At 41.0% G+C, this 15141-nt stretch overlaps 1 protein-coding gene across 1 annotated transcript in view; it reads left to right on the forward strand.

Annotated features, from left to right (window-relative positions):
• LOC128635844 (fibroleukin-like) overlaps window positions 1-13825 on the forward strand; it is a 93776-nt gene extending 79951 nt beyond the window's left edge. The window contains exons 3-4 of the mRNA XM_053688957.1: window positions 6813-6934; window positions 11965-13825. Of these exons, the coding sequence (XP_053544932.1) occupies window positions 6813-6934; window positions 11965-12555 (713 nt within the window). The 3' untranslated portion in view covers window positions 12556-13825. The remainder of the gene's footprint in view (window positions 1-6812; window positions 6935-11964) is intronic.
• Window positions 13826-15141: the final 1316 nt, after the last annotated feature.

The following is a 15141-nucleotide window of genomic DNA, read 5'->3' on the forward strand; positions in this document are numbered from 1 at the left end:
GGGCAGTAAAAGAGCTGAATGCCCTTTTAAGGGCAATGTCCATACAAATGCCCTTTTCAGAGCAATGGGTAGATTCGTTTTTTTAGTTCGTTTTTATTTTTATTTTGTGGGTTTAACGGGGTGGGGGTTTGTAATGTTAGGGGGTGTTTGTTTGTTTTTGTTTGCAAAAGAGCTGGTAACTTTAGGGCAATGCCCTACAAAAGGCCCTTTTAATGGCCCTTGGTAGTTTATTATAGATTAGGGTTTTTTATTTTGGGGTGTTTGTTTGTTTAGGCTTTATTAGTGTAAGCTTAGCTTTTATTTTTATTTCACAGATAGGGTTTGTATTTATTTTAACTAGGTAGTTAGTAAATAGTTATATTGTAGCTAGCTAGGGTTTTATTTTTATTTCACAAGTAAGTTTGTATTTATTTTAAAATAGGTAGTTAGTTAAAAAATTGTAACTTTAATTTAGGTCTATTTTAAATATGTTAAAGTTAGGGGGTGTTAGGTTTAGGGGTTAATAGGTTAATTTAGGTTGTTGCGATGTGGGGGCCGGTGGTTTATTGGTTAATAGGTTTAGTTAATGTTGACAATGTTTGGGAATGGCGGTTTAGGGGTTAATAGGTTTATTTAGTGTTTCAGTTAGTGTTGGTGATGTCGGGGAACTGTAGTTTAGGAGTTAATAGGTTTAGCTAGTGTTGGCGATGTTTGGGAACAGCGGTTTAGGGGTTAATAGGTTTAGTTAGTATCAGCGATGTCGGGGAACTGCGGTTTAGGGGTTAATAGATTTAGTTTACGTTGGCGATGTTGGGGAACTGCGGTTTAGGGGTTAATAGGTTTAGTTAGTGTCGGCGATGTTGGGGAACTGAGTTTTAGGGGTTATTAGGTTTAGTTAGTGATTTAGTTAGTGTCGGCGATGTCGGGGAATGGCGGCTTAGGGGTTAATAGCTTTATTTAATTATTTAGTTAGTGTCGGCGATGTCGGGGAATAGCGTTTTAGGGGTTAATAGCTTTAGTTAGTGATTTAGTTAGTGTCTGCGATGTTGGGGAACTGCGGTTTAGATTAGAACAATGAAAAATTCCAAATATGAATAATGAATCCGAAACGGATTTATTCATTTTTTGAATTTTTTGGGATTTTAGTTATGGTGCCAATTCGGAAATTCAGATGCCAAAATCCGTCCGAAAACGTAATTCGTCCGAAACGCACATGTCTAACCCTGCCCCTAACCATAAAGCTAACCCTACCCCTAACCATAGAGTTAACCTTACCTCTAACCATAGAACTAACCCTACCCCTAACCATAAAGCTAACTCTATTCCTAACCATAAAGCTAACCCTACCCCTAACCATAGAGCTAACCCTACCCCTAACTATAGAGCTAACCCTATCTCTAACCATAGAGCTAACCCTAACCATAGAGCTAACCCTATCACTAACCATAAACCTAACCCTTGAGCTAACCCTACCCCTAAAGCTAACCCTATCCATAACCATAAAGTTAACCCTACTCCTAACCATAAAGCTAACCCTAACCAAAGAGCTAGCCCTCATTCACAAACTTAAAGTTAAAGTACCCCTTTAATTAGAATACACAGTGTATTCTAATAAAAGGGGGGCTTTTCCTTTAAGTTTGTGAATAATGTTTCAATTTACAGCACTCTTACTCTGAATAAACTGAAAAAAAACCTATATATAATAGTTTAATCATATATGAGATACAAAGAGTCATAACTAATAAAAGTAGTGCCATTGGTTTCTCTCTAGTTTAATGCAAAGAGCTAACCCTGCCTTTAACCATAAAGCTAACCCTACCCCCTAACCATCAAGCTCACTGTACCCCTAACCATAGAGCTCACCCTAGCCCTAACCATATAACTAACCCTATGCCTAACCATAAAGCTAACCCTAGCCCTAACCATAAAGCTATCCCTATCCCTAAAGTTAATCCTACCCTTAACCATAAAGCTAACCCTACCCCTATCCTTAAAATTAACCCCATCCCTAACCATAAAGCTAAACCTACCCCTAGCCATAAAGCTAACCCTATCCCTAACAATATAGCTAACCCAATACCCATAACCCTAAATATAACCCTACCCCTAACCATAAATATAACCCTATCCCTAACCATAAAGATAACCCTAACCTTAAAAATAACCCTATCTCTAACCATAGAGCTAACTCTACCCCTAACCATATAGCTAACACTACCACTAAACAGAAAGCTAAACCTATCCCTAACCATAAGGCTAACCCAACCCCTAACCATAAAGCTAACCCTACCCCTAACCATAGAGCTAACTCTACAGTCTAAACCTAAACATAAAGCTACCCCTACCCCTAAAGCTAACCCTATCCCTAAGCATAAAGGTAACCGTATCCCTAACTATAAACCTAACCCTAACCTTAACCATAGAGCTAACCTTATCTCTAACCATAGAGCTAACCCTACCCCTAACCATAAATCTAACCCTAGCCCTAACCATAAAGTTAACCCTAACCAAAGAGCTAACTGTGCCTCTAACCATAAAGCTAACACTATCTCTAATCATAGAGCTAACCTTGCCCCAAACCATAAACCTAACCCTACCTCCTAACCATCAAGCTCAGAGTAAAAGGAAATGCCAAGATACAGCGCTACACTACCCTCAGATGAGGGTTGGGTTGCTAAAGATGGTGTCCACGACTAGGAATGTGTATACATCAAGGTTAATATATAATATTGTGTTACACAAAGAATATATATAAAACCATGTGAAAAAGTACTTAAAAGGTAAAAGATTAAAAACAAAATATATATATATATAGGATGTGATATTAAAATGTATTAAACAAACATTTTATTAACATAAACTGACAGTTAAAAATACAGTTGAAAATAGATTCAACAATCTAATGGATTGCCCCATACAATGTCCAAGAAGTTATGTCCTATGTAACATACAAGTGTTTAAGTCCCATACCAAAATGTCCAAAGCAAATGTTCAAGGTTAATATCCAAAAAAAAAAAAATTAAAAATAAAAATGATAATATGTCCAAAGTTGGTGTAAAAATCAAAAAGGTGAAAAAATGTAAAAATTATAAAAAATATATTAAATATTTTTTGAAAAGATGAAAAAATGAATAAAAATATATAAAAAATATATGAGTTGTGATCAGCAACCCATATGGAAGGAATATAATATATGTGATAGTGAATAATTCTCGTGAGGTGTACACCTAAAAAGTGTGTATATAAAAGGGTGTGGTAAAAAATGTGTCATAAAAAAGGATTCAAAATCCTGGTGAAATAAATAAAGTCCAAATTGCTCCAAAAAAATGTGTATATAATTCCAAGTATTCCAAATGTGAGTGTAAAAAGTGCTGGGTTGATGTTCCTCTTCTTAAAAGGTTATCAAATGTAATGGGATATCCTCCTGTACCTAAAAAAGTGTACAGAAAATAGACATAGTGCAATAAAATCACTTTAGAATGACAACAACAGTATTCTACTCACCAGATATATTCTGAGCTGCAAAACCAGTGTATAGCCAACGCGTTTCGGTCCTCAGGGACCTTTCTCAAGACTGGTCTTGAGAAAGGTCCCTGAGGACCGAAACGCGTTGGCTATACACTGGTTTTGCAGCTCAGAATATATCTGGTGAGTAGAATACTGTTGTTGTCATTCTAAAGTGATTTTATTGCACTATGTCTATTTTCTGTACACTTTTTTAGGTACAGGAGGATATCCCATTACATTTGATAACCTTTTAAGAAGAGGAACATCAACCCAGCACTTTTTACACTCACATTTGGAATACTTGGAATTATATACACATTTTTTTGGAGCAATTTGGACTTTATTTATTTCACCAGGATTTTGAATCCTTTTTTATGACACATTTTTTACCACACCCTTTTATATACACACTTTTTAGGTGTACACCTCACGAGAATTATTCACTATCACATATATTATATTCCTTCCATATGGGTTGCTGATCACAACTCATATATTTTTTATATATTTTTATTCATTTTTTCATCTTTTCAAAAAATATTTAATATATTTTTTATAATTTTTACATTTTTTCACCTTTTTGATTTTTACACCAACTTTGGACATATTATCATTTTTATTTTTAATTTTTTTTTTTGGATATTAACCTTGAACATTTGCTTTGGACATTTTGGTATGGGACTTAAACACTTGTATGTTACATAGGACATAACTTCTTGGACATTGTATGGGGCAATCCATTAGATTGTTGAATCTATTTTCAACTGTATTTTTAACTGTCAGTTTATGTTAATAAAATGTTTGTTTAATACATTTTAATATCACATCCTATATATATATATATTTTGTTTTTAATCTTTTACCTTTTAAGTACTTTTTCACATGGTTTTATATATATTCTTTGTGTAACACAATATTATATATTAACCTTGATGTATACACATTCCTAGTCGTGGACACCATCTTTAGCAACCCAACCCTCATCTGAGGGTAGTGTAGCGCTGTATCTTGGCATTTCCTTTTACTCTTAACTTTTGGAGTCTGGTTGGGAGACTCCGCCTATATCAGATATAGCTTGTATGGTATTATTGTGGCGCTGATAGATATACATTCATTTGAACTATAACCATCAAGCTCACCCTACCCCTAACCATATAGCTCACCCTAGCCATAACCATAAAGCTAACCCTATGCTCAACCATAAATCTTACCCTAGTCCTAACCATAAAGCTAACCCTATCCCTAACCGTAAAGTTAATCCTACCCCTAACCATAAAGCTAACCGTACCCAAACAAAAGAGCTAACCCTACCCCTAACCTTAAATATAACACTACCCCTAACCATAAAGATAACCCTAACCATAAAGATAACCCTATCCCTAACCATAAAGCTAACCCTACCCAAACAAAAGAGCTAACCCTACCCCTAACCTTAAATATAACGCTACCCCTAACCATAAAGATAACCCTAACCATAAAGATAACCCTATCCCTAACCATAAAGCTAACCCTACCCCTAACCATAAAGCTAACCCTACCCCTAACAAAAGAGCTATCTCTACCCCTTACCTTAAATATAACAATACCCCTAACCATAAAGATAACCATATCCCTAACCATAAAGATAACCCTATCCCTATCCATAAAGATAACCATGTCCCTAACTATAAAGATAACCCTATCCCTAACCATAAAGATAACCCCACCACTAACCTTAAAAATAACCCTACCCCTAACCATAAAGCTAACCCTACCCCTAGCAAAAGAGCTAACCCTACCCCTAAACTTAAATATAATCCTACCCCTAACCATAAAGTTAACCCTACCCCTAACCATAAAGCTAACCCTAACCAAAGAGCTAACCATGTCTCTAACCATAAAGCTAACACTATCTCTAATCATAGAACTAACCTTGCCCAAACCATAAACCTAACCCTATCCCCCTAACCATCAAGCTCACCCTACCCCTAACCATATAGATCACACTAGCCATAACCATAAAGCTAACCCTATGCCTAACCATAAATCTAACCCTAACCATAAATATAACCCTACCCCTAACCTTAAATATAATCCTACCTCTAACCATAAAGATAACCCTACCCCTAACCATAAAGATAACCCTATCCCTAAACCTAAAGCTAACCCTACTCCAAACAAAAGAGCTAACCATGCCTCTTATCATAAAGCTAACCCTACCCCTAACTAAAAAGCTAACTCTACCCCTAACCATAAAGCTAACCCTACTCCCCTAACCATAAAGCTAACCCTACCCCTAACTATAGAGCTAACCCTACCCCTAACCATAGAGCTAACCCTATCTCTAACCATTAAGCTAACCCTACCCCTTACCATAAAGTTAACCCTACTCCCCTAACCATAAAGCTAACCCTATTCCTAAGAAAAGAGCCCCTACCCCTTACCATAAAGCTAACCCTACTCCCCTAACCATAAAGCTAACCCTACCCCTAAGAAAAGAGCTAACACTACTCCCCTTACCATAGAGCTAACCCTATTCCTCTAACTATAAAGTTACCCATGGGGATTCCATGTCCCTCTAGAGGTTTGGTCAGGATTTTTCACCTGCACTTTAAATTCAATTAGTTTATGTTTTGAAGGCATTCTGTAACTTTACAGGTTAGATGTGGCTTGATTGATCATAGAGCAATTTTGGAGTTGTGATTTTGTGTCGAGGTTTTAGTTTTCAAAAAGGGTTTTATTGAATCTTCAGACACTTCTTGTATCGAGATACAACTGCAGTATTCTCACATAGGAATTATATGGCAAGAGCTCAGTACACACTTACTTGCAAGATACCTCCATAGTTTAGAAAAAAACTCTTCTGTTTTCTGTTTGGGGAGGTGACAGCCAAATTGAATGCCACATGTCCTTTCTCTTTGTGGGCAGACAGTAAATATGGGTCTCAGGGCTGTATGCATTCAGAGGTTTGTTCTACGTATCCTGCTAAAATTTCATGTTTATTTATATACATGCACATATACTTATTTTAACTAATGTTCGCCCTAAAAAAACATTAACCTGCCCTACAAATTTGCATGTGGCCCCTTGTATTATGCTACAGCCTTGTTGGGAAGCTAAAATTCCTGTTTCCATCATTGTCTATAGGCTCAACTCATTTAACAGTAGATAATGGCTATTTCTGTTTTGTTATTTTTCCTTAAATATGATTTGTGTAAATGTTGCACAGACGCAATTAACAAAATCAAGTTTTAATTAGAGTTGCAGTCCAACCTAAAATACAATTTGATGCTTATAAACATCAACATGAATAGTAAGTCATATTTCTTTTTCTTTTTTTCTAAAAGTTGAGTCTTCGGAGAAGCCAGAAAGATTGTTTCCGAGAGACTGTGCTGAGATCCACAAACAAGGAATTAGAGACAACGGGATTTACACCATCCAGCCGATCCCACTGAGGCAACCATTTGAGGTGCTGGGATATGTACTGTCCCCTGATATAAACTCCCTGGGCCAGAGAGAGTTACAGTGTGGGAAAAAATATTTATAATCAATCCCTTGACAGACACGGGGGTGAGGGGCAGACATGGGGGTGAGGGGACAGACACAGTGGTGAGAGGACAGATACAGGGGTGAGGGGACAGACACAGTATGAGGGGACAGACACAGGGGTGAGGGGACAGATACGTGGTGAGGGGACAGATACAGGGGTGAGGGGACAGACACAGTATGAGGGGACAGACACAGGGGTGAGGGGACAGATACGGGGTGAGGGGACTGATACAGGGGTAAGGGGACAGATACAGGGTGAGAGGACAGACACAGTGGTGAGTAAACAGACACGGTGGTGAGTAAACAAACCCAGGAGTGAGGGGACAGAATCGGGGATGAGGGGACATACACAGGGTGAGGGCACTGACAGTAGGGTAAGGGCACAGACAGTAGGATGATGGAACAGACAGTAGGGTGAGGGCACAGACACAGGGTGAGGCCACAGACAATAGGGTGAGGCCACAGACAGTAGGGTGAGGGCACAGACAGTAGGGTGAGGGCACAAACAGTAGGGTGAGGGCACAAACACTAGGGGGAGGGCACAGGCAGTAGGGTGAGGACACAGACAGTAGGGTGAGGGCACAAACAGTAGGGTGATGGCACAGACACTAGGGGGAGGGCACAGGCAGTAGGGTGAGAGCACAAACAGTAGAATGAGGGCACAGACAGTAGGGTGAGGGCACAGACAGTAGGATGAAGGCACAGGCATTAGGGGGAGGGCACAGACAGTAGGGTGAGGGCACAGACACTGGACCAAGGGAACAGACAGTAGGATGAGGGCACATACAGAAGGGTGAGGGCACAGAGAGTATGATGAGGACACAGACAGTAGAATGAGGGCACAGACAGTAGAATGATGAAACAGACAGTTGGATGATGAGGGCACAGACAGTAGGGTAAGGTCACAGATGCTAGGGTGAGGGCACAGAAACTAGGATGAGGGTACAGACAGTAGGGTGGGGGCACAGACAATAGGGTGAGGATGCAGACACTAGGGTGAGGGCACAGACAGAAGGGTGAGGACACAGATAGTATGGTGAGGGCACAGACAGTAGGGTAAGTGCACAGACACTAGGGTGAGGGCATAGTCAGTAGGGTGAGGGCACAGAGTCTACAGTGAGGGCACATACACTAGGGTGAGGGCACAGACAGTAGGGTAAGTGCACAGACACTAGGGTGAGGGCATAGTCAGTAGGGTGAGGGCACAGAGTCTACAGTGAGGGCACATACACTAGGGTGAGGGCACAGACACTAGGATGAGGGCACAGACACTAGGGTAAAAGCATAGACAGTAGGGTGAGGACATAGAGAGTAGGATGAGGGCACAGACAGTAGGGTGAGGGCATAGACAGTAGGGTGAGGGCACAAACAGGAGGGTGAGGGCAAAGACAGGAGAGTGAGGGCACAGAGTCTACAGTGAGGGCACATACACTAGGGTGAGGGCACAGACACTAGGATGAGGGCACAGACACTAGGGTAAAAGCATAGACAGTAGGGTGAGGACATAGAGAGTAGGATGAGGGCACAGACAGTAGGGTGAGGGCATAGACAGTAGGATAAGGGCACAGACAATAGGGTGAGGGAACAGACACTAGGGTGAGGGCAAAGAAGTTAGGGTGAGGGCACAGACACTAGGGAGAAGGCACAGACACTAGGATGAGGGCACAGATGCTAGGGCAAGGGCATAGACACTGGGTTGAGGGCACAGACACTAGGGTGATGGCACAGACAGTAGGATGAGTGAACAGACAGTGGGATGAGGGCACAGACAGTAGGGTGAGGACACAGACAGTAGGATGAGGGCACAGACACTACAGTGAAGGCAGAGTCAGTAGGGTGAGGGCACATATGCTAGGGTGAGGGCACAGATGCTAGGGTGAGGGCACAGACACTGGGGTGAGGGCACAGACAGTAGGGTTAGGGCACAGGCAGAAGGGTGATGGCACAGATGCTAGGGTGAGGGCACAGACACTAGGGTGAGGGCACAGACAGTAGGGTGAGGGCACAGATACTAGGGAGAGAGCTAGGGTTGCCACCTCAGCCATGTTTTCCTGGACACTTATGAGTTACACATGCTTCAGGGTGTGCAGGGAGGAACATGCATTGTGTTTCTGGACAGCACTATTCATATTCCTCCCTGCAGCATGTGTAACTTATAAGTGTTCTGTATTTTAAGGGACGGGTGGCAACCCTAGAGATGGCACAGTAGTAGGAGGAGGGCACAGACACTGGGGTGAGGGCACAGACAGTAGGGTGAGGGCACAGACGCTACAGTGAGGGCACAGACAGTAGGATGAGGGCACAGAAGTAGGGTGTGAGCACAGACAGTAGGATGAGGGCACAGAAGTAGAGTGAGGGCACAGACAGTAGGGTGAGAGCACAAACAGTAGGGTGAGGGCACAGATGCTACAGTGAGGGCACAGACAGTAGGATTAGGGCACAGAAGTAGGGTGTAAGCACAGACAATACAGTGAGGTCACAGACAGTACGGTGAGGGCATAGACACTAGGGTGAGGGCACAGACAGTAGGGTGAGGGCAAAGACAGTATGGTGAGGGCACAGACAGTAGGGTGAGGGCACAGACAGTAGGATGAGGGCACAGACAGTAGGGTGAGGGCACAGACAGTAGGGTGAGGGCAAAGACAATGATGAGGGCACAGACAGTAGGGTGAGGGCACAGAAACAATGATGAGGGCACAGACACAAGGATGAGGGCACAGCCACAAGGATGAGGGCACAGACACAAGGATGATGGCACAGACAGTAGGATGAGGGCACAGACAGTAGAGTGAGAGTACAGACACTACCGTGAGGGCACAGCAGTAGGGTGAGGGCACAGACAGTAGGGTGAAGGCATAGACACTAGGGTGAGGGCACAGACAGTAGGGTGAGGGCACAGGCAATAGGATGAGGGCACAGACAGTAGGGTGAGGGAACAGACAGTAGGGTGAGGGAACAGACAGTAGGGTGAGGGCACAGACACAAGGATGAGGGCACAGACAGTAGGGTGAGGGCACAGACACAAGGATGAGGGCACAGACAGTATAGTGAGAGTACAGGCATTACCGTGAGAGCACAGCAGTAGGGTGAAGGCACAGACAGTAGGATGAGGGCACAGACAGGAAGGTGGGGACACAGACAGTAGGGTGAGGGCACAGACAGTAGGGTGAGGGCACAGAAGCTACAGTGAGGGCACAGCAGTAGGGTGAGGGCACAGATGATAGGAAGAGGGCACAAACAGTAGGGTGAGGGCACAGAAACTAGGGTGAGGCACAGACAGTGGGGTGAGGCACAGACAGTAGGGTAGGGGCACAGACACTAGGGTGGGGGCACAGACACTACAGTGAGGGCACAGCAGTATGGTGAGGGCACAGACAGTACGACGAGAGCACAGACAGTACGATGAGGGCACAGACAGGAATGTGAGGGCAAAAACAGTAAGATGAAGGCACAGACAGGAAGGTGAGGGCACAAACAGAAGGGGGAGGACACAGACAGTAGGGTGTGGGCACAGAAAGTATTATAAGGGCACAGACAGTACGATGAGGGCACAGACAGTAGGGTGAGGGCACAGACAGTAGGATAAGGGCACAGGAACTAGGGTGAGGTCACAGACAAGAGGTTGAGGGCACAGACAGTAGGGTGAGGGCATAGACAGTAGGGTAAGGGCACAGTCACTAGGGTGAGGGCATAGACAGTAGGGTGAGGGCACAGGCAGAAGGGTGAGGGCACAGGGGAGACCTCATCTTGTCAGAAATAAGGTACGCATTATTTACACATTAAATATGTACCACCAAATATTTTAGTTACCAGAAAAAATGAACTTATGTATATATTTATTTTCAGGTGATTCATTTAGCATTTTAGAATGTTTTATTTAAAACATACATTTTCCAGTCCAATATCTGAAAGGTATAGAAGATGAAATGTTTTGGAGCAGTATTTATAATGGCTCTATGGAAATTGTGATAAAAAAAGGGAAGAGAAGTTACTTTGTACAAACTTGTGGTTTGTTTCCAATGACTTGCAAGTGTGAAAATAGCCATTCAGTGGCAAATGCATCGCTAATAGAGTGTGCTGGCAGCGGGCCATTAAGTCTTGCAGACACAAAGTCAATATTCGTGTAGGGAACAGGATACAGAGCGGTTTGTCTTCCGTTTATTAAGGTTCTTTGATCTTTGGCATGATTTAAATTAGTTTCTCTTTGTGAATACTGCTCTCACATTCTGTACTGTGTTCATCAATACCAGAGCAAAATAAATTCAGCAGCTCCCATTAATTATTACTCCTTAATCGATAAACTATGTTTACTAATTTTATTCCCAATGGAAGTAAACCTCTGTTTTTAAATTACCATATATACGTGCACCTTTAACCCACTGGTTAGATAGATACACAGACAAGCGGGCAAATAGGCATGTAAACAGACAGATTGTAGATAGATAGACAGACAGATAGATACATAGATAAATAGATAGACAGATAGATACACAGAGACAGACAGAGAGATAGACAGACAGATAGAGAGACAGGTATATATATATATATATATATATAGACAGACAGACAGATAGATAAACAGACTACAGATAGATAGATAGATAGATAGATAGATAAATAGATAGACAGATACACAGAGACAGACAGAGAGATAAATAGACAGACAGATACACAGACAGAGAGACAGACAGATAGATATATAGATAGACAAACAGATACACAGAGAGACAGACAGAAAGACAGATAGATTGATTTATGTGCACACTCTAGTCTCTTTTCCTCTTTTCCAAGACAAATATTTTTGACAAATGTTGGCTGTTCCTTGAGTTATTGTCTGCATTTGCCACACACAAACCTATCGCCAGATATTTTAAAGCTGCCTTTGCTCCTACATTAGGATGTTAAGAGTTTTGGAAAACAACCTCATGCTGTTTTTCTTGTCTGTTTTAGGCCTATTGTGACATGGTTACGGATGGCGGAGGATGGACCGTATTCCAGAGGAGACAAGATGGTACAGTAGATTTTAATCGTACCTGGCAGGACTACAAGCTGGGGTTTGGCAGTTTACAGGGGGAGCATTGGTTAGGAAATGAGAACCTACACAGCCTTACCAGGCTCGGCCAACACATCCTACGGATAGAACTGGAGGACTGGTATGGTGTCAAGAGGTATGCTATCTACAAAAAGTTTAAAGTAGCCAGCGAACAAAACAAATACAAGCTAACAGCCAGGGAGTATAACGGTAATGCCGGTAATGCACTAAGCTACAGTCGAAACTACAACCACGACCATAAGTCCTTCACAACTCATGACAGTGACAATGACAATTATCCATCAGGAAATTGTGGCACCTACTATGGAGCTGGATGGTGGTTTGATACTTGTCTTGCTGCCAATCTGAATGGGAAGTACCATCGCGGCCGGTACAGTGGCTTGACCAATGGCATTTACTGGGGTACATGGTATATCCTCACAGACAAAAGGACAAACCAGAAATATTCATTTAAGAAAGTAGAGATGAAAACCAGAATTCTTAATTAAAGTGATTCTATCGATGAGACTAAAAACTTTTTTCTTTTTCAAAGTTTACCCAGCAGTATAATATAATAATCTGGATAATCAGAAGCTGAATGTGATTTATCTTCTATGGCTTCATTTTAAGATGGACAGCTAAGTAATATGTTCTCACTTCTGAATTAGTTTGGTGAGTGAAATCTGAACAAATATGAAACATTCACAAACGGACTAGCAGCCACTGAGTATATTTTTGTACAGAGAATAATATTACATATAGACATTTAAAGAGAAACTATAACCCCTATCTTATTTATAAGGTGAAAGAGTTAAAGTGCACCGGTCATGGTAATCACTAGATCATTTTACAAAATAGCTGTTGTGCTACATTAGAGTTCTGTTGATTAAAGAAATATCCTAATGCAAACAAAAAACAAACAAACACATGCTCTGATTCGATTGGCTCATCAGCGGTTTCCTTCTCTGGAGAAACTTGCTTGCTGCTCCGGAGCAGAATTTTACTTGTGTTTTTAACACATATTTGTGAGTTAAAGATTTAGAGGTTAAACACAATCCTTTAGAAACATGAATCTAATGATTATTAACACAAGAACACCATTAAAGTCTAGAGATTTTTGCAGATAAATCATTTGATAAGATAGAATTTCCCTTTAAGTGCTGGCATAGTTTTGCCTTTGTAATGAATTGTGCACCAGTTTGTGGCATACTACGGGTATTTGCGGCACTTTGTAATAAATTTGTGTAGTGAAAGGGAGCGAATATGGGAACTGCGGATTAACTAAATTTTCGTTAGCCAGTGCAAGAACTAAAGAGTGCACAGCTCCTTAAGTCAGTACTGGGAGCTGCAAAATAAACACACTGATATAATAGGTACAGATATGGATCACGAAAAGGTATCAAGTTTAGAACAAATGCAAAATAAATATGCAACCTTACTTTATCTGAGCTGCCTAATAACGACTCCTCCCTCAGGCTGATAAGATGGGCACTGGAGTGCACTGCTCAGCCGGTGCAGGAGCTCATTTGTAATAAACCGCAAAGCTGTGTATAAGAAAAAAAACATAAGTCTGCTTTGTTTTATTTTTGCAGTGGAAGCAATACATTATAGTGCATACATCGTTTGAATGTCTGTTCAGAAAATACAGTATACAATGCAATGAATAATGTTACCGTAAACAATTGCTATCATCACATTTGTTTTGAAACTGTAATAGTTTTATTGTTTATTTTGTATTTTTACACAAAAAAGACATTTCTCTGGTCTAGAAAATGTAAACAGTGTTGTGTTTTTTTGTGTTATATGTTTGTTGTTTTATAAAAAAGGAACATTGTTCTTGTATGGCTCAGCTAAGGCTGCTTAATGCATATTTCCATCATATACCAATATGATAGTTTGTTTACAGCTGTAATCTATAACTCCCTTTCTCAAGAGCCCTATCAGACCATATTTAAAGGGACATAATACTCATATGCTTAATCACTTGAAAGTGATGCAGCATAACTGTAAAAAGCTGACAGGAAAATATCACCTGAACATCTTTATGTAAAAAAGGAAGATATTTTACCTCAAAATTACCTCTTGAGATTTCATAGTAAACTTTCTTAAACTAAGTAAGAAAATAACATGGCTGTGCCTACACATGCCAGATGTACACACCCTAGCAAGTCCTGGGACTAGCATCCTGATTGGCTACTTAAAGTTTATGTACAGTGGGGTATGAATACTTAAGAAATGTTAAGGTAAAATATCTTCTTTTTTTACATAGAGATGTTCAGGTGATATTTTCTAGTCAGATTTTTACAGCTATGCTGCATCACTTTCAAGTGCTTCAACATTTAAATATCATGTACCTTTAACCTCTTGAGTGCTAACAACGGCTCTGAGCTATCGCAAATTGTCTCACTCAGGTGCTAACGATGGCTCAGAACCATCGCTAGCACTCTCCCACCTTGAGGGAGATCTGGAGGCTTCCACCCGCTCCTACCCCAGCGATCAGGCCTGTATAGTGACAGGCATCGCTGGGGCTTCACGTTTTGCGCGGTGACGTCATGCGCAATGATGTGATGACGTCACCGTGCAACTTTATTTAAAATGGACAATGTAAAGTATAGAGAAAGGGGGCATGCTGCTTAGAAGGCTGTATCTCAGACATTGGAATAAGTCTTGGGGATCTGTAAAAAAAAAATTTAAAAATTGTTTTATGTAAAAACATAAAAAAAAAAAAAAAATTCAGCTTAGCACCCAGGTGGGAAAGTGCTTAGCACTCAAGGGTTAAAAGATTCCCCAACCTAAGAACATGTCTTCCGCAACAGTGCTGTCCAAGTAGGAAAACAATTACAGGGCAGTATACACATTGTAATTACAAGATATTTCTGCAGACTATATAACAACTAACACACCGGGTGAGTTTGAAAATGTTTGAAATGCATTAACACCATTTTGCCATTAACACCATATTTTTCAATAGCCAAACTCCTCGCCCCCAAATGCATCAAAATGTAGAACTTGAAAATGCCAACAATTATGTGAAAAACATCTGAAAAAGTGTTTCCTTATTGACTGCAATATAGCTGTGGTATTGTCGGTATACA

The sequence above is a fragment of the Bombina bombina genome, chromosome 7 (assembly GCF_027579735.1).
Source record: "Bombina bombina isolate aBomBom1 chromosome 7, aBomBom1.pri, whole genome shotgun sequence".
Lineage (NCBI taxonomy): Eukaryota > Metazoa > Chordata > Amphibia > Anura > Bombinatoridae > Bombina > Bombina bombina.